This window comes from Colias eurytheme, chromosome 21 (genome assembly GCF_061535395.1).
Source record: "Colias eurytheme isolate Ceu_HAF_F1 chromosome 21, ilColEury1 Martin Lab GWU primary, whole genome shotgun sequence".
Lineage (NCBI taxonomy): Eukaryota > Metazoa > Arthropoda > Insecta > Lepidoptera > Pieridae > Colias > Colias eurytheme.
Window position 1 is genome coordinate 3,833,378 of NC_143000.1, and position 20,228 is coordinate 3,853,605.

Consider the following 20,228-nt stretch of genomic DNA (forward strand, 5'->3'; position numbering starts at 1 on the left):
CAGGGTGTCCCACTGTTGGTATGAACAGTGGGACATACCAACAGTATGTCCCACTGCTCATACAGTGGTGGTCGTTTAATTAGAAACACGTAACACGATGAAGTAGTCATCAAATTCATTTAACATTTATGTATTAACGTATTAGAGATTAAGTATTATTTCATATGTAATAGAACACCCGTTTATCTAGTTTTATAAGAAATTGCTTAATTTTAATCAAACGTTAGCTTAAATTAATAAAATTAAACAACTTTAAGTGAAGTCTGATTTCCGAGTATTTTCAGTCTGGACAACAAATTAGAAACAGCATGGTTCAAGTGCTCCAAAGTCAAAACCTGTTGAAATGCCACCAATATTTTTTTCTTCTACACATATTTGCACCATTTTTTAAACATTCTATCTAAAAGTTTCTGAAAATTAATTTGCTTTGCAGTAAAAATGGGTAAAAGTAAGATTTGTGACCCATCAACAAGAAAAATAATTTTAAGCTTACATTTTTACAAAAACTAGAGTTACAGGAAAATTGAAAATCATTTAGAGTGTTCGATAAAAATATATTCAATGCTATAGTTTATTTAAAAGAGCATGGTACTTCCGATCAAGTGCCTAGAAAAGCTCGACCATGAAAAACCACTGCACGCGAGGATAGGCAAATGATTCTTTTGGCAAAGATGGATCCATTTAAAAGTTCAAATTCTATTATTAAATTAGGTTTTTTCCGAAGATGAACCTCGCAATGTGTCGATGAGATCGATTCGCAGGCAGTAAGTCGAGGCAAAATTTATTGGGAGAGACGCCAGAAAAGTACAGCTTCTTACTAGGCAGTACAGGGAACAACGATTTTCATTTACTAAGAAATATTACTAGTGGACAGTCCGTCAGTGAAAATGTTTTATTTTGGGATGAAACTAAAATTAATTTAATCAATTCTGATGGCAAAGGATACGCGCGTCGTTCAGTTAACCAGGCCTTAGATAATAAATAAACAGTTCAGCATGGCGGAGGAAACAATATAGTATGGGCATGTATGGGGTTGTTTTTAGACTGTTATAATCTTTATAGACAACAACGGCTTTACAACGTCGTGGCTTATATTGTATGAGATTTTAAGACGTTTGCAAAAACATATTTTCTAATAGAATTGGAACCATTAAATGGATCCATCTTTGCGAAAAGAATTATTTGCCTATGCTCGCAAGCAGTGGTTTTTCATGGTCGAGCTTTTTTAGGGACTTAATCAGAAGTACCATGCTCTTTTAAATAAACGGTATCATTGAATATCTTTTTATCGAACACTCTAAATGATTTGCAATTTTCCTGTAACTCCAGTTTTTGTCAAAATGTAAATTTAAAATTATTTTTCTTGTTGATGGGTCACAAATCTTACTTTTACCCATTTATACTGCAAAGCAAATTAATTTTCAGAAACTTTTAGATGGAATGTTTAAAAAACGGTGCAAATATTTGTAGAAGAAAAAAATATTGGCGGCATTTCAACAGGTTTTGACTTTGGAACACTCGAACCGTGCTGTTTCTAATTTGTTGTCCAGACTGAAAATACTCGGAAATCAGACTTCACTTAAAGTTGTTTAATTTTATTAATGTAAGCTAACTTTTGATTAAAATTAAGCAATGTCTTGTAAAACTAGATAAACGGGTGATCTATTACATATGAAATAATGCTTAATCTCTAAAACGTTAATACACAAAAGTAAATAAATTTGATGACTACTTCATCCTGTTACGTGATTCTAATTAAACGTCCACCACTGTACATTTAATTTGAATAAAAAATTTGAATTTTTTATTCAAATAAAAAATATCATTCAGGTTGAATATGAATAGGAGTTACTAGTGAATTTGCAGGAATAAAATTATCTGGGTCTCCTAGAATATAAAGATTAGTGATTAAAAAATATTTTCGTATATAATTCGTATTATATAAGAAAATATTTTTTGAATAAAATTTAAAACTTTCACTCAAAAGCTAGTCTATTACCGTATCTGCCTGGCCAGCTTGCGCAGCTCGTCGGCCGCGGCCGCGTCCCTCGCGCGCGCCTGCGCCAGCTCGTGCGCGAGCTGCTCGTGCGCGTCCCGCAGCCGCGCCGCCTGCCCCTCCACGCGGGCGCGGGACGTCGCTTCCAGTTCTAGATTCGATTCTAGCTCCTGCACACAAATATTCAACAAATTAGATATACGCAAATTGCATGTTGCTAGTTCCCAGCACTTCTTGGACAAAAAGTTGGCAATGTAGCGAAAGTTTTGCATCAAGTTTTAGTACATTTTTATATGCGCAAGCTTTCCAATAAAAAGGTACTATAATAAATGAAATTATACTAAATTTGTGGAATACTTGAAAAATCAAACTTCTAAGCCAACGCAAACAAAAGATAAATCCATTTATGATGCAAATTTTACGAAGTAACATCTTATAACACATAATATAAAGGAAAAATTGTGAAAATCATAAAAAAACAATTACTGCTAAGTAGACTTGGCCGTTTTTATCTATATAAATATCCCAGCATCAATATTTATCTGAATATTCAGTTAAACAGTATGGAGTGTGTACTGAGTATGAATATCATGTACGTGTATTATAATATAATCACATTATATTAAATAAAAGTCAACGGTCTGTATCTGAGCTATCGACTGTTTCATCGACCAACCGCGCAAGTATTTCAGTATCCCCATACCTTGTTCCTCAGCTCCAATCGTCTTTCAGTCTCATGCTGCCCGTGCGAGTGTCCCGCCTCTGCAGCAGCAAGCCTCGCAGCTAACTCTGCAGCTCGCTCGCGAGCAGCTCGCGCCTCTTCATTCGCAGCTTCAGCTTTAGCTTCTGCTTCGCGAGCTTCAGCTTGCGCCGCGCATAGTGCGCTTGTACTTGCGCGGTACTTCTTCAGCAGCTAAAAGCAAACGTCAGTATAAGTTATTAGTTTCGATATGTTGGTGGTAATTAAAAAGACAAATAAAAAAAATATTAAAAACTAAGTAGCATGAGTTCAGTGATAATATCCCGTTCCTTTACAAATTTTATAATTTATAATCTGCGTATGAAAAGCTAATAAACGGTACGAACTTCCTATCAACATTAGTATTAAAAAGTTATACATTACTATACACAATACTACAAACTTTCTTAGCTACAAAATTTTAGGTTCCAATATGCATGCTAATAGTGCATACTTATGAATACAAGTAATCACTTTTCACTATCTAAGTGGAACTTTACTGCAGCAGGTTCTATAAAGTCTTCTATAAATATTATAATAAAGTATCTTTTTTATAAATATTATCTAATTTTACCTCAGCAGCTTCTTCCTCCGCGTCATCCAACTGCGCTCTAGCAGCAGCCGCATCCCTGCTAGCGGAAAGCGCTCGCTCAGCTGCTTCATTCCTAGCCCGGTTCGCTTCTTCAAGCGCTGAAGCCGCTTCAGAAGCTTCCGCTTCAGCGGTGGAACGCGCTTTATTCGCAGCGCGGAGGGCCAATTCTAAGTCTTCCACCTTAGATATAAAAAAAAAATAGATTTTAAAATAATTATGTAGTAGTAACTAAATAGCAATACGCGTTAGCTGTATTCATATTTTATGAAACTGAAAAAGTAACCTTATACATATTTTCAAATAAAATACTTTTAGGAATTTGTGACACATAGAATTAGTGTGATTTAATTTATGTCCATTTAAATATTTCCACACGCAGATAGTGGGTAGAAATTACGCTATTATATTGTAATAACAACACCTATATTTGTAACTGCATTCTTGCAAATAAATGTAATTGAATTTGAATTTGTTAAAACAATGTTATGAATATGTATGTTATGTTATTATAATTAGAACTAACCTGGTTTTTCAATTGTCTAATTTGGGCTTTGCCGCCACCTTCCTTCTCCTTTTGTTCCAACATCGTTTGAGCGTCTCGTAACAGTGCGCGGTATCGTTTCAAATCCCTGAAAGGCAAATAAAAATTAAGAGGACGGATATTAGTATCAATATTAGAAATAAATTATGTTGAGTGATCAATCATTCATACAAATCATAAAACACCATTCAAAGACGCAAACTTTTGAGTATTACCGGCGGAATAAAGTGCAACAGCGGTCACCCAAAAGTTTATACAAGATTGATGATATTTTGTCATGAATTATTACATGTGTATGCACGAGCTGCACCTGCTCCCGCGTCTCTACGAGCACGACCTCTGTGTGCGTGTGCACATGTGCATGTGTGTGTATACTTATTAACATACTTGTATAAATCTCACCTCTTGAGTCTATGCACGAGCTGAACCTGTTCCTGAGTCTCGGCTCTTGCGGTTTCTTCTAGCGCGGCCAGACGTCGCTCCAGTTCGTGCCGCTCACGTAGTAGCAAGCTGCGCTCTGAATGCTCGCTTTCTAGCTGGCTTTCTAGTACTGCAATAGGAAAAAACAGTCAGATTATTTCGAAGATTTTGTGCTTTATTAAAAAATTGTTTACAAATTTTTTTAAAGCGCGTAATCTACATGCAATACTTACTTAAAACTAGATAACAAAAATTATGAAACATTTTTCAACTAATTTAAATTTAACTTAACATACAATTTCGTTTTTTAATCGAAAATATGGTTTGATATGAATTAATAAATTTTCTAGAAATAATTCAGTAAGTATAAAAAAATCCAAATGAATAAAGTATCCTGCTAGCACATGATCAATTATTATTCTTCTACGAACTATTAGGTAGAAATATCACGGATAAAAAATGTACTAACTCTTAAGTTTCTTAGCGGCATTAGCTCTAGTCTCCTCCATCTCGTCGTCCCGCGCGGCCGCTTCGAGGCGAGCCTCTTTGCGCTGCTGTTCCAGCAACATTTCCACTCGAAGTTTCGAACTCTCCAGTAACTGTGAACGAAATTATTGTTTTTATTTTACAATTATGTTCAAGTCGTGACATTTTAAAAGTTGATAAAGCCTAATTAAATGTTAAAAAAATTATGTGAAATAAATTACTGCATATTTATTAATAAATAATATATTTATTATAAATAAATTACTGTATTTACTAGAAAAATAAAGATTTGTGGAAAGACGAGAAAAGCTCAATTTGTATCTATCGATCTTGAGTGCGACGCTACTTGTATCTTTCTAACGATCTTGTTAATCTACTCTTCAGATAGTCATACGATGCTATAATTAAGACTGCCCAATAGAGAACATTACAAACTTTTAGCTGCTTGTTTTTTTTTTATTAAAATAAGATCAAAAATAACAATTTTTTCATGGCCTTATAAAAAATGAAATTTTCCGCCCGCTCACCTGTATCTGCCCCGCGAGTTCATCTAGCTCCTCCTCCTGGTCGCGCACGCGTCTCTCGAGCTCGGCCTTAGCGCGTCTCAGTGCGCTCAGCTCGTCTCCCCCCCCACCGCGCTCCTCCAGCTCGCGTGAAGCCGCCGCAAGCCGCTCCTCCTTCAGCTCGATTTCTAGCCGAGCTTCCTATGTACCAAAAAAGGGTATAAATTAGTACTTTATGCATGATAAATTAACGCTTAAAGACCGGAATCGCTAATTGAACGAAAATTTTACTCAAAACGCGAAATTGACTATAATTATGACTATATTGAAAACGGCTATGACTTGATGTGCGATCATAAAAAGACTATATCGCGAAATTCATGTTGTGACTGACAAACACGAAGAAAAGTAGAAAAAGCTTCTGCTTTTTCTGCAGTGTCACGTTCTGAACATTAATTGGTATACCATAACACGACGAGCAGGCTCTTATTGCTTATCAAATGGCTGATAATCATATTACAAATTTGAAGGCACTCATTATTTGCACTTACGTAAGTGATCACCCTTAACCCATCATAATGCCTCGCTCACACACTTTCACAAACCAACTTTGACGACGCGGTTGGCGCAGTGGTAAAGTAACTGCCTACTGAGCCGACGGTCCCGGGTTCGATCCCCGGTCGGGGCAAATATTTGTGTGATGAACTCAATTATTTGTTCTTGGGTCTGGGTGTTATTATCTATATATGTATTTATTAAATACATATTATATTTATCGTCGCCAGAACCCACAACACAAGCCTTAATAGAGCTTACTGTGGGACTAGGTCGATTTGTGTGATAATGTCCATAAGAAAAAAAAAACTCCCACGTTACTCACAGAGAGGCTCTGCTCGAGCGCGTACTTCTCGGCGTGCGCCTGGTCCCGCTCGCGCGCGAGTCGCTCGCGGGCCGCGCGCTCGCGCTTCAGCTCCTCCTGCGAGCTCTGCACCTCCGCGTCGAACTTGCGCTGCCGCTTCTCCAGCAGGTTGTTGCGGCACGTCTGCAATACGAGAACAAAAGATTAGGCATTTCGTGGTCAGGAAAACATCTTTTGGCACTTATGAGCAAATGTGGACACCAGATTCGTAAAATTTACTACATGGAAGTGCAGAGTTCCAGAAAGAATAGCCAAGGATTGCGATACAAGATCAAAACTATTAAGACAAAAAAAATTGAATAGTGTCCAAAAGAAACATTCACATGGAACAGCTACCGTGAAAGCAGTGCTATACAAGCATTATAAGAAAGTACAACATATTAAATGAGGAATAAAGGAAATAATTCAAATTGAATGATGAATTCCAGAAAACAAATGAAGAAAATTGTAGTTACCTGTTCGTCCAATAATGATCGTAGGTCGGCCATATCGTTGGTAAGTTTCTGCAGCTTGCGTTTCCATTGCGCGGCAACCGCTCTCTGCTCCTCCACTTCTTCATACGCATCTTGAACCTAAAAGGGAATGGAATTTAAAATGAAATATTAACACAGAACATAACTCTGATTGAAAATGATCAGAAAAATCATCACCATTGAAACATACTGCAAAATTATTCTATAAACAATGAGTTTGATAGGACCTAGGATCCCTAATTTTCTTAAAAGTTTGTGTGTTATAACAGTCAGTCTTAACAGTACAATAATTTTTAACCACAGATTCTAGAAAAAAATATAAATACAACCTGCAACTAGAAACAAACACAGAAATCTATATTCTACACGTTGCCCAATGCCGTATGAAGGAATCTTCAAGATATAAATTACTCAATAGTTAATTTGCTAAACTCGCTGCGATCAGCCGTCGATCTTGCAATTTGGAGCCAAGCCAGCATGTCAAGTAATCGAAACGTTTCTATAAAACACGCATACAAATAGGTCCCCTGTAGTAAAAGGTTTACTGACCTCTTCGTTATCATCTTCCATCACTATTCTATTGGACACAAAAAACTATAAAAGAACTATACATGTATAAGTATAGAAACGCGTCATTATACTAAGCTATATGATGATAAAAATGAGATATATCATAAAATGTATCACGCTATCAACATCAGCGACCGATCAAGGATGGATAGGAGATAACTGAGTTTCGTATACAGATAAAATAAACAAATACGGACCTATCGTGACCTGAATTTTGTTTTGGGAAAAGTACAATATTTTTTATACATATTATAAGAGCAGTTGCAAACTAAAATACGCTTTCTAGATATTATAAATAACCTGATTTATATATTTCAGAATGTTGTTTCATTTGCATTAAAGGAAACGGAAATTGCAATCGCAATGCTATTGAATTAAAGGCGCTTGCGTCATTCCATTTACCAAAATTAAATCGAAACACATTTTATTTGACATTATGAATTAGTTTTGTATAAAATAACATAGAGTTGTCTGTTTAGACAAAAGTAAATTACAACAATAATATCGTTTAATGCCTGTACACAATTTTTATAGGTATATTGTCTGAGAATATTTATCTAAGACAATATTATTTATAAATTATGTATTCAAACAGAGGCGCCAGTGAGTTTACAATAGGCATAACGCCAGTTCAATATTTATGTGCCAATAATATTTGTGCAATATTGACAGGCACTATTGTAGATCCTGATGCTATGCAGATTGTCTATAAGACCTTGTTTTGTAATAGGATCTCAAAAAAATAAGGTCTGTGTGTATCATACCAGAAAAAAGATTGTTTATTTTTGGTATATCCCAACACTATGCTATAAAATATTGTCCACGTCCATTCCTCCGCACTGAACTTCAGAAAAAGGTCTTTCACAATTCCTTACCTTTTTCTCGAGCTGTTTCTTGACAGAGACCAACTGCTCGAGGTCATCCTCATGCTGGCGACGCAATTGCGCTCGCAATAGTTGTAGTTCCCGATGAGCTCTTTCCCAGCGACGTTTGTATTTGTCCCCGGCACCTTCTGCTTCTGAGCCTTCCGAGTCGGAGGGTTCTGCACCACCGCCGTCAGAGGCGCGCCAGTGGAGGAGCTCGAGCTCGAGACGTTCGGATGCCTGCAAGTGAGGTACACGTTAGTAGGGTAGATATGTAGCAGGTCAAGTTCGAGCTGCTCGAATGCTTGTAAATTAGGGGCAAGTTAGTGATATTTATTATGGCAATCCTGCCCCGTACGATTTCAAATAGAAAAAGGCTGTAAGTGTAGACCGCAATTCTCCCGTATTATGAATCCTTTTTCTGTTGTGGAAGTTTATATCATTGGGTAATGTAAAGATTATTATAATAATAATACTACTCCCGTTCCATTTTTCTGTCTAGACTTCACAATCAACATATCTTAACAATATATACATATGGTAATAGGTATAAACTATTATTTTGTTCCATCAAAACAAGAGTATCACAAAAATCGGTTTAATCTGCTATATTTTATTACAATCCGGTTGCACCCATAATTAAACGCAATCACTGAAGCCATTTCACTAAACATACCTGCTGCAACCTCTGGTTGTTATTAAGCAGCTCTCTATTATCCCGCTCGATGCGCAGCCGCTCAGCCGCCTCAGCGTCAGCCCGCTCGGTGGCAAGCGCTGCTGCAGCTCGCTCCTCCGCCAACTCGCCGCCCACCTCGGATAGCTATAACATATTACAGATAATATTAATATATGAAGAATAACATATGATAAAATAATTTGTTCGAAGTTGGAATTCAAAGAACATGAGGAATATGTGTGAATCGTCTTATTTTACTTTTATTAAACACACTTCATCCAGATCATGAGTTGTTTTATTGAAGTATAATATATAGTGATGTATGTAAAATATTGATACAGGATAATATAACAATACCTAATTCATTATATGCATTTCGTATTCATAGTCACCGGTAACTTTACAATAGGTATAACGCCAGATCAATATTTATACAATACAGGTAGAATCGTAAGCATCGTATGTAAATACAGTATAGACAATCCCGATAGTCTTACATTTAGAACGTGTATCAATATAATTATTGACAAAATACCTTTTGAAAACTAAATTTGCATGAGTTTTCATGTTTGATTTCTCTTGTATTAAATTCCTCGAAAGATTATTTGAAAAGCTTTCCATTTCATAAGTAGATTTAAGTACTATTGCATGCGTTTTAAACGGATGTTTATGTCTATCAATTTTTGTACACCGATACAGTTGTCTCAAAATACTGTTTAATTCTTAAACCATGGTTTGTTTGGTGTACAATTAGATTTAGTCATAAATACTAAAACTATGCGTGGAACTAAAAAGAAACAAATTATAATATGTTTCGCACTAAAAGTGTAATGTGTTTAATGTGTACAAGAAACCTAACCTCATTTCTTAAATAGACATTCGTTAATTGGGATTTGGGATATCCGCAACAGATTCCATAAATCTGAGTTTTTAAACATGTTAGTAGGTCCCACATTGCTAATAAAAAGTTCTAATTCATTTTACAGAGTAACATTGGTTTGTTTTTTGTCATTTTTATGTTATCTTTACAGTCACAAAAGAAAAAAGTTGCTCACTACTATTATTTTTAATTAATATTTTAGAAATACCAAAAACAAGTAAAAACTCCATTACCCATGGCCATGAAAAGTGCAAATTGAAACATTGTAATTACATTGCCAATATTCGCGAAGGTTACATTTTAAGCGGGTTTTTAAAAAGAAATAGGTAGTTTTTAATCAGCGGTCGTCCTTCATCAAACCCGTTAATATATCAGTCAACAACATTGTACAATTATGCAATCTTATACATGCATTTTGGCGCTATTACAATTCGCAAAGGAAACCGATAACAATATAAAGAGTTCTATTTACTATGTTATATTATTATATAGTAAAGTCTTTGATTGAAAGCTTTAGGATCTGTGTATTATGAATATTATTATTGGCATACCTAGGCACTATTACTACGCTGTGGTATAATGGCAATACGCTGATCGTTATTTCTTGAGTTCCAATTTCCAATGAAGGCGATCGTATAGATACATATGGAATTTTTTGGTACTTCAAAAGGTGAACTACTAAAATCGAACCAATTTATCAGTTGCATTAAATATATTGTTTGTATCGTCCCAACGTATCCAGCAATAAAAAACCTGGGTCATTTACCTTTATTTGTATAAATAAACACCTGAATAGTACACACCAGTAAAACTAGCTCTATATTTCAGAACCAGCTGCCGTACCAGTTACAAAACTGCTCATCGAGATAAAACTAACTTTCATATGCGCTACCATTTTAAATCTATCTATTTAAAAATGCACGTTTGTCTTTTTTTATAGAATCGTAAATTATGAATTTGATCATGTGATGATCTTAAACAAACTGTTGAGCATCCGCACGAAGGTTTCTGAGTTCGTACGACCAAATTTCGACATTGGACCACATTCCATAGGCGAAGCTGGGGTTGAATTGACTCATAACTATAATCATGATATCAAACAAAATATGATAATGACACACAACACGGTGTAAACGCTCGCTCTCATGTAACACTTGTAGAGATTATCCGATACTTGTTATGTTGCGTCACGTTATTACGTGAGATACGAACGGGTACTTCAATATTTTAATAACGGACATCATTTTTGAATGGTCTGTATTTTACGATCGTTAACTATTTAATTTTGTGGATGCATGAATACCTTTTATAAACTAGTGGTGATTAATATTTTGTAAAACGCATCGGTTAATGTTTACTATAGTATTCCTTACAGCAGATTTTTTGGAACCCCAGTATACGCTTCCCTCTAAATTACTTAAAATGAGGAACTCCTCATCTTCGCGTACAGAGTACTTTTAAAAACACTAATAATATTTAAAAAACATTTTGTACAATTTCATCTTACGCAAAAATTAAAAATACGCGATAGCGTAGAAAGAAACCTTCAAATACTTCTCTTTGGCACGTAATACACGCGCGTGCGTTACAAGTACCTACGTTACGTGAAAGTAATTATATGAATATGAATGGACACTAACGAGCTCGTCATAATTCAGTTAAAGATAAAATTGGACCGCCGACGTACCGAGTGGGAGGTCTCACTGTAACAAAGATTTGATTAATCTGCATTAACTGCATACAACGTGTGCCAAATGCAGTCGGGCATTTCCTTTCGGTTAAATTAATATATAGAGCAACTGGTACAACTCTTGGAAACAATACCTATTCATTGTATCAGTATATGTTATACTCGATATATATTATAATGGCTTCACTCCCCGTGATAAACATGGGCAAAAACTTTCATCTTCTAGTTCACTTGTAGCCTATGTTTAACTTCAACTATTTTCACTACATATTTTATCCTGTTCTGTGGTTTAGCCGTGAAAAGTTAACGGACGCAAAGTCTTTCGCATTTATAATATTAGTTTGGATATCCTACATTTGATGTTTAAATATTCATGCATTAAATGAGAATGGCAAACATTTTGATAGTGAAAATCATTTACCCATTATACGTTCAAAGAACACGATTAGATTAGGATAGTTAAACAAATAATTAAATGTAAATTGTTTGGAATCTATGTAAACATGTTTTTTTAGCAGACATGACAACAGATTGCCAAGAATTTTATGCATTAAGAGAATATATCATAAGTGCCACTCAACAGTAAAAAAAAGTTTGGCAAGCGTTGTTCCATGCTGTAATAGCGGGATGACGGCCTTTCCAAGCGCCACTGCTAGCGCGTGAAATTATATGTACTGAAATACTACAAGTAATTTATTATCTCGTATCTAAACAAATATTATAAAGAGGAAAGGTTTGATTTTTTGTTTGTTTGTTTGTTTGTATGAATTGAATAGGCTCCGAAACTACTTGGCAGATTTGAAAAATTCTTTCACTGTTGGAAAGCTACATCATTTCTGAGTGACATAGGCTAGGTTTTATCCCGGAAATCCCACGGGAACGGGAACTATGCGGGTTTTTTTTTGAAAACGCGGGCGAAGCCGCAGGCGGAATGCTAGTTATTTATATTCTTATCACATTCCTCTTGAGAACATAAATGAACGCGATGATTCACTAACCTCATCCATTTCGGAGACTGTTGTTCTGTCTTCAGATACTCCTCTTGAAGACCTACACACGCTACTCGCTCGGCTTCCAGTACGGCTGAATAATGTAAACCCCTTAATCATGATGTTTGTTGCTGACTTAGATCTTCCAACCTTTCTTTTCTTTCCGTCATAATACATTTCCAAGTCCGGCTCATCCTTGTGCCCCAACCGGCGCCATTCGTCCATAATATGATCAGTGCGTCGAAGAAAATTATCAATTTTGCTGGACAAATAATTTGAAGATGTACCTTCTTCTAAATAAGCCGGTTGAGGTTTGAATTTTTGCCTTACCGGTTGTTTCTTGCATCCCAGTACAAACGATAAATTAGCATCAAAAACAACTGGTGCTTGCTCTTTTGATTTTAATTCCTTTAGATTGACGTTATCAGAGTTATCACAGCTTTGCGGGTACATTCTGCGAGGGGTAGGGCTTCTATTGTAGAGCGTAGAATTCATACTCGAAGAGCGGGACAATGGAACAAAGGTACCGTTGCTGCTGCATGTTGAATATTGACTTGCAGAACTTCTGATGCTACTATATGATGGACTAGGTGATCGCGATATTATACTACTAGCAGAAATGTGGCGTTTAGCTAATTCGGCTATAGAACCAGTTTCTATCGATGCAGATGAACTTCGTCTATATGACGGACTAGGAGATTTTATACGTAGATTTGTATTTTCAGAGGGATTCTGAGGAATAGTCTTGATTTCTTTCAAAGGCTTCGTTACAAACAACTTTTTAGTATTCATCAAGACTGGCGGTATCTTTTGTGGCACCTTCTCTTCAAAGTTAATCGGTAGCGTTTTTGATTTCTTTACCGGTAATATGGCTCGTCCGACAGGCGGCTTCGGCGGTTTCTTAGGTGTTGCATCCAGTATCGGCGGCGAAAGTGGGCCATTGTAATTAGGTGAGAGCATCCCATTAGTCGGTGTATTTGATCCGTTGGACGTAGCGTGTTTTCCATTAATCGGGGTACAATTTCCGTTGTTATTTTGATCGGGTATCTTGATGCTGAGCTGTTTGGGGTTCCCACCCTGGGGGGCGGGCGTAACGTGAAGGTGCGGCATGATGATTTGTTTCACTTGTGTTTCCTAGCGGAAGCGTTTCCCGCGTTGAAAGACCAGTGCCATTTCACCGGTGCGTGCAGTATTATTGTCGCGAGCGGGTTGGGATGCGTCGGGACATCGGTGGAAATAGAACCGGCGTGAGAGCGATCCGCGAACGCACTGCGGCTGCTAATCGGTCGCTGGGCAGTAGCGCCCGCCCGACTATTTCGGTTTACGTAGATGTCGAAGTGCACGCAAGAGTGACGTTCGTTGGACCTTCAAAGCTTAACATCAGAAACTATAAACATTGAGATTTACAAGTGCATCTTGAACTACGCCAAAAGTGGTTTTAATAGAAAATTAGATTTATAGCATCTCTGTTAGACGCCATATTGCATTATGTTAACTAGCTTTACTATGATAACATATTGCAAATTACATTATTTAAAAAAAGTTTAAGCTGAAAATGTTTAATTATAAACAGCAAAAAAAATTGTAAAACTGAGGTCAGCTTTGAAAGATCAACGGCCTACCCTTGAATTGACATTATCAAAATCGGTTTAAAACTGTAATCATATAAACATTACGGTCAGTTTGGCAGAGAACCATATGCCAAGAATCTGAATTAACGTCGACAGTTAAAGATGATGAAAATAGATACAAGCGATTGACGCTGAGATGACCTATATGTTTCCTGTTTAAAAGCTCCATGACCTTCGATACAGCAGTTAGTTTAGTTAAAAGTAACTACATTAGTGTATTTGTTTCATTATTGAGTTCCGCTGCGGAAGAGTACGCATGTATATTGAAAAAGTATAAGCAAACCACTATTATAGTAAAAGCAATACACAAGCATTCATTAACTGTATAAGTAATGTTATTCTTGAGTCTATTAAAGATAGTTAATATCAGTTCATAACGACGCTATCGGATGTGTATCTATGATAAACTCCCATTTTTATTGATCGTTTTATAGCTCTCGTGGTAGTCGATATTGCCTTTTAAGTTAGAGAAAGCACAGGAAGTAACCAACACGAAGCACACATGGGAACCGTAACTGAGGCATTCCCAAGCGTCATTGTTGATTCTATAATAGAATAACAAAAACACTGCAACGAGTATAGTTCAAATAAGAAATACACAATGTCGTCTGCCAATACGCTGGCCGTTTGTTGCACTGAACAGATAGCCTACATCCGTCACTGTTATATTATGTAACTAACGCGTAACAGTTTCTTTTAACAGTTATATTTTAGGAACCGCCTATGATCGTCCGCTATTGGTTTTATTTTTGTTTGCTCCCACATCATTAGCAATAACTTTCTTCATAATATTATTAAGTTTCGTAAAGAGATAATTTTCTTTATAAATTGATAAATTAAGAGACGCACGAGTTGTCCCTGATGTATTTATTTTTGAAATTGGAATGTTAGATATTTCAAGGGAAAATTAAAACAAAACACTGATCTGAGTCACCGGCAATGTCAATGACTCTCACCCGCTTATTAAAGAAACAACATAAATATCTTCACTGAAATTACTTCGGCATTATATTTTATGCCTCTATCATTTATACAGTTCACTGGATTGAGACGGATAAAAAAGACATAAAGTTGAGAAAAAATCACATACCCAGCGTTTTAATCCTTTCATTCAAGTATGTCACAAATTTTCTTTCAATTGTAAATACTGAAGATACGAGAGAACTTTAAATTATTTACACAGTGCACTGCATTTCATCAAAATGTACACAGTTGACAAAGGTTAGCACTGCAATATAATCTCACAGAGGATCTTGACAATGTTGTATGTGCAAAAACCAGTTTGTCGGTTACTAGGACGATAATTTGTAGTGAGAAGGTTATTTGCCTTTAATTAAAACTTAATTAAATGAAATAGTACTTTAAAAATATATTTATTTCTCAAACGGAATATGTAGTATATGTTTTTGTTTTAAAGCTCTTGCAAGAGATACGTTAGTACAAGAATTTCGGCGTAATTTAAATTGGGTCATAACTCTTGGAATTTATTTCGCACTTAAACATTCCAATAATATCAGATTTGGTTTGAATTGACTGCATTATTTGGTCTTATTTTCATCCTGACCGCGTAAACAGACAAATGAAGGACAAGAAATTATAAAAACAACTTTATACAGTAACGACATTTTCTACGATAGTAATCCTAAAACAGATCACTAAGAAAATTCTAGGCACGTCATAAATGCAAAAAAGTTGTTGATATTTTAGTTTTGTTTACAACGTATTTTCCTTGCATCCTTGAACTATTTTCAATTCGTAAACACGTGGGTAGAGACAAAATTTTACGATGAAAAATTATGTCTCTAAAAAAATTAATAAATCCTGACTTAAATATTTTTAATGAGTATTTTTCTACGTCTTTTTGTACGAAAGGAGAAACCTTGCTAGACGAGGACAGTTTGTAAGTGGAGGCTTGTAAACATATGAGCAATTGAAATAAATACATACATACTAGAATAGAGACTGTACAAAATACAATTTAGAAATGTGCAATTACATTATAAGAAAATCTATAAAATACAAGAAACCATCTGATAGGCTACACAAAACATAATAATATATAAGCACAACAAAATATTATGAGAAAATTATTTGAAAACAAGCTGATTACAATTTTTTGGCATAGTGTTATATAATTAACACCCATTACATATCACCGCTTATACTATGTATAAACATGATCAAACAAATTTCCAGTGCAACGATATTTCTGGAATGATAAATCATCAAAATTGGGACGTCCACGACTCAGCGACGCGACTGAATTGTCCGCGACGAGTGAAATCAGTTTACATACACTTGCTTCTAAAATTATAATGGCACAGAGTCGCTTGTTGTTGCGTCTCGGGAATGTATTTGGGATCCTGATCGAAACTAGATCGATGATAATTGTGCCATAGGCGGTAAATTATAAGAATTCGAGATAGAAAACTTTTACTTTCCTTCGAGTTTATAGGCATAATGCAATTAGGCATTTGTAAAACTGGAGAATAATGTCAAAACATTGTGGTAATCCTGAATTTAACTGAAATTCATTTACATATTTTTAAGTTTCATGTTGTAGAATTACAGAACTCAAGTACGTAAACAATAAACATGTCGTGGAGTCATTGAACTTTTATATCATCCTATTGAAGGATTAACAGTCTTTAAGAATTGGGCTATTTATTGAACAATTGACATTTATCAATAAAATATATTGGCCCAAATGGGTTACTGGATAAATTGATTAAATTTCAGATAGAAAACTACCTTCTGGTATTCACGTGAACAGAAAGTTTGCGGTAAAAGAACGAAAATAATATTATTTAGTTTTTTTTTAATGTAGCTGTAAGTTTTGTCCCAGTTTCATTGCGTTTGAAGTGCGATTTTTATTAATGCTTTCTGTCTGTGCGAAAAATTTGCGCGAGATTATTTTGTTATTGAATCTGAATGTTTTTGTCATGAGATAAACTTTTCATTAATTTTTATAATAATTAATAAAGAAAATGTTTATTCTTTGAAAACATTATCAATTCTTGATAAAAATAGATGAGTATTTTTGGGACTCCAGCCAGTTAATTAAGACTACGCAAATAACATAGACCTACATTTTCCAAAATAATCGAAGTCATGATAATTACGAGTGATATTATTTTGACGAATTAATGCCTTTCGAATTATTTTTATACGCAAATTCAGCTTTAATCCTCAGTGGCTATAAAAACGAATATTCTAGCATTGGTGACTCACACACCACTAAAACTTCATTCAGAATTTTTACGCGAATATTGCAGATCCACTTATAAACTCTCGGTCAAGGTAGCGCTCGACAATTTTTGTGAGTTTCGTAGGCGGGTATTACATCTGACAAAGCTAGATAATCATGTGTTATACAATTTTAACAAATGTACTCAATACAATAGCTATTTTCATCAAATGGTAAGTATTTGAAAGAGCAATACGATCTATAATGTGTACTGAGCACCGTTATAGTGTTGTCTTTGGCGACATGCATTGCATTTGGAATTAATCGTTTCTAATGAAATAGAAACCTACCAACGTTTCAACTATAACGTTTAAAACAAGTTCTACACATCAAAGACAAGGTAATCGGATAAAAATAAATACTCACATGCATTTATAGAGCCTACTAGTTCGAGTTAACGGCAATTAAATAAAAACAAACAGTCGACCACATTGACAAGCGAAGACGCATTGATGTGAAACTACAAATCCCTAGGACGAAGGCGATCTAGGTACTGAGTCGCGACTTGAGACTAACGGTACAATCGCCTTAAACGTGTGAAAAATTTCAATGCTAACGTTTATCGAACTTATAAGTACATTTTTCATTTGAGATGCTCCTTGAATAATTTGGTTGGTTCTGAATTTTGTTATGCATACCTTGTAGTCTAGGAGCTCATATATTGTTATAAATAAATTGTTTGGCATCAAAAATAATTGTCTGACAATGTACGAGATAAAAACACGACAAGAAGAATTTTTCAGCCTGTCACTAAATAATTTTAACAAAAATATTATATTGAAATTGGGATTCAATTTTTCTTAAAGATTGGTTGCCAAGACTGAAAGTTCATATAGAGATCAAATATTCATCAGATGCTATAGGTTCCTTTAAACTTTAAAGGGATTGTTTTATCTCGATCTCTTGATTATAAATGGATTTACATCCTTTGCTATTATTATAGAGATCTATTTATTTATTTAAATAGGTGCACACTAATCTATCAAATGCTATAAATAGTTCAAAAATAAATTAAAAGTATTCTTTTTTATTAGCTTCAAACCATTTTGACGATATCGATGCTATGAATTTACCGACGACGACGATGTTATTACTTAACAATTACTTCTCATAATTGTCAATTTTATTAGGAAGGAAAGTTTTTTTTGCAATCTATAAGAACTTTCTATAATAATACCATGGAAACGTATTTCGTACGTGACTGTTCGTAATAAATGGTACGTTCCTAACCGCTGAACATCGTTGACGATAATCAAAACCTATTGTTTCCATTACTACAATCAATACTTTAGATTTATAAACCACTTGCGGCTTATACTGACCATTTATTAAATATCGTTTGATTTATTACAATCTAGAAGAAATTTGATGAAATAAGACTGATAGGCTTTTAATTAAATTATTAATATAACAGGCACATATAAATAATTTTAATGATAAAATTGAAGAATAATTTCATCGAATGTTTTCTATTTTTTGAGAAATGCATATCAATAACAAGACAAAATATAATATCGATTCAAAATATAATGCGTTTGCGCTGCCATCTCTACAAATGTTTTGGCAATCATTTGGTGATTATCCTCACAGCTAGATGGCGTTAGTAATAATTAAAATTAAGAATAAGTGCTTCTTTTTATTTGATTCTCAATAAAGATAATAAAACGTTATTTATTTTAAGTAATTTGAACTTTATGGTTAGCTTAGTATGCGGTGTAAACCTCTTTCACGTGTAAAATGTTTATTGCTATCCTAAATTGAGTACTCGAAGTTTAAACTATGCTAATAAAATGATCATAAAAGTAGACTACTTGGTGAATACATACAAATGGTATGTTTAAATTTAAATGAATGATCTTGATTTAAAAAATATTTACATTTTGTGTAAATTTTCAACAGACTGAAAAAATCATGTTTTGCTAAAATTTTAACTCTATATGTCTTAAAAATTCTAAGCTTAAAAATTTATCTATTTGAATTGAATCATATAATTGAAATAACCTCTTAAACGACAAAATATATAATAATCAAAACCGTTTGATCTCAGACAGCACCACGCGCAAAAACTAGTCACAGAGCCAAACTTGTTTCGAGAAGAAAAAAAATCTGTCTGTCTGTCAATAACACCTGTATTGCTACTTAGTATTTTTGTTATGTGTGTTATGGTGCGTGTCATTGACCCCGGCCAAGGTGCGTCGGTTCGATTCCCGTGCGACGAGATATTGTCACAGTGGTTCGGTTCTCATACTTTTTTATGGTATTTAATAGAGTATTAGTGAAGCTGTTGATTGTTTACTTTGTTGTTTTACAGATAAAAAAAATACTGATACGAAGAGCACATACACTGTTAGTTGTTACACAACTAGAAACAGATAGAGCTACGCAATTCAAGCTACTTATGCCTTTTCCTACTTTACGTAATTTTATATTTATCATCAAATTTATTTATGTACCTATGTACTTTATTATTTTATTTGCAAAAGAATAGGTATTTTTAATTATAAGTACCTAATTTAATTTTAAAACCACATAAATTATAAATTACTCATACTTACATATAAATGAAACAAAACATTTGTGTTCGTTTCTTTCTAAGGTCAAACTTGAAGTACAGATTCACAAAACACTTATTAAATCCTACCTATTTTTTATAAGGTAACACAAATTTAAATTAATTTTAGTTCATAAGTTTATTAGTTTGTAATTTAGCTACTTACTTTGGTTTCAAGTCGTTCATTTTCGTTCTTGTAATGGGTGCGTTCATTTTCTACCTTCTCCAATTTCGAGCGAAGTGTGTCAAGTTCTTCCTGCAATTAAAATATACAATTAGAATTAAGACATAAATTATTCAAATAAAAATAATTATCTGTTAGTTATTCTTTGATACTTATAAATTATTGAGTTGAGGAAATTTTGGGAATTAAGTGGTTAGTGTCTGGTAAGGCAGAGAATTCTGATGATGAATATAGCTAGTTAGATATTTATATAACAAGTTTAGTAGAAAAAAATATTT

At 34.5% G+C, this 20,228-nt stretch overlaps 1 protein-coding gene across 2 annotated transcripts in view; it reads right to left on the bottom strand.

Moving 5' to 3' along the window:
- The window catches only part of Mhcl (Myosin heavy chain-like), a 156,177-nt gene that overhangs the window by 2,733 nt on the left and 133,216 nt on the right, over positions 1 to 20,228 (bottom strand). For both annotated transcript variants that reach the window (XM_090114166.1, XM_090114167.1), the window contains 12 exons: positions 19,933 to 20,022; positions 8,779 to 8,922; positions 8,115 to 8,342; positions 6,652 to 6,768; positions 6,158 to 6,319; positions 5,302 to 5,478; positions 4,758 to 4,887; positions 4,271 to 4,418; positions 3,851 to 3,956; positions 3,310 to 3,507; positions 2,700 to 2,909; positions 2,000 to 2,166 (listed from right to left, as the gene is read on the bottom strand). In XM_090114166.1, the coding sequence (XP_089970292.1) occupies positions 2,000 to 2,166; positions 2,700 to 2,909; positions 3,310 to 3,507; positions 3,851 to 3,956; positions 4,271 to 4,418; positions 4,758 to 4,887; positions 5,302 to 5,478; positions 6,158 to 6,319; positions 6,652 to 6,768; positions 8,115 to 8,342; positions 8,779 to 8,922; positions 19,933 to 20,022 (1,877 nt within the window). The remainder of the gene's footprint in view (positions 1 to 1,999; positions 2,167 to 2,699; positions 2,910 to 3,309; positions 3,508 to 3,850; positions 3,957 to 4,270; positions 4,419 to 4,757; positions 4,888 to 5,301; positions 5,479 to 6,157; positions 6,320 to 6,651; positions 6,769 to 8,114; positions 8,343 to 8,778; positions 8,923 to 19,932; positions 20,023 to 20,228) is intronic.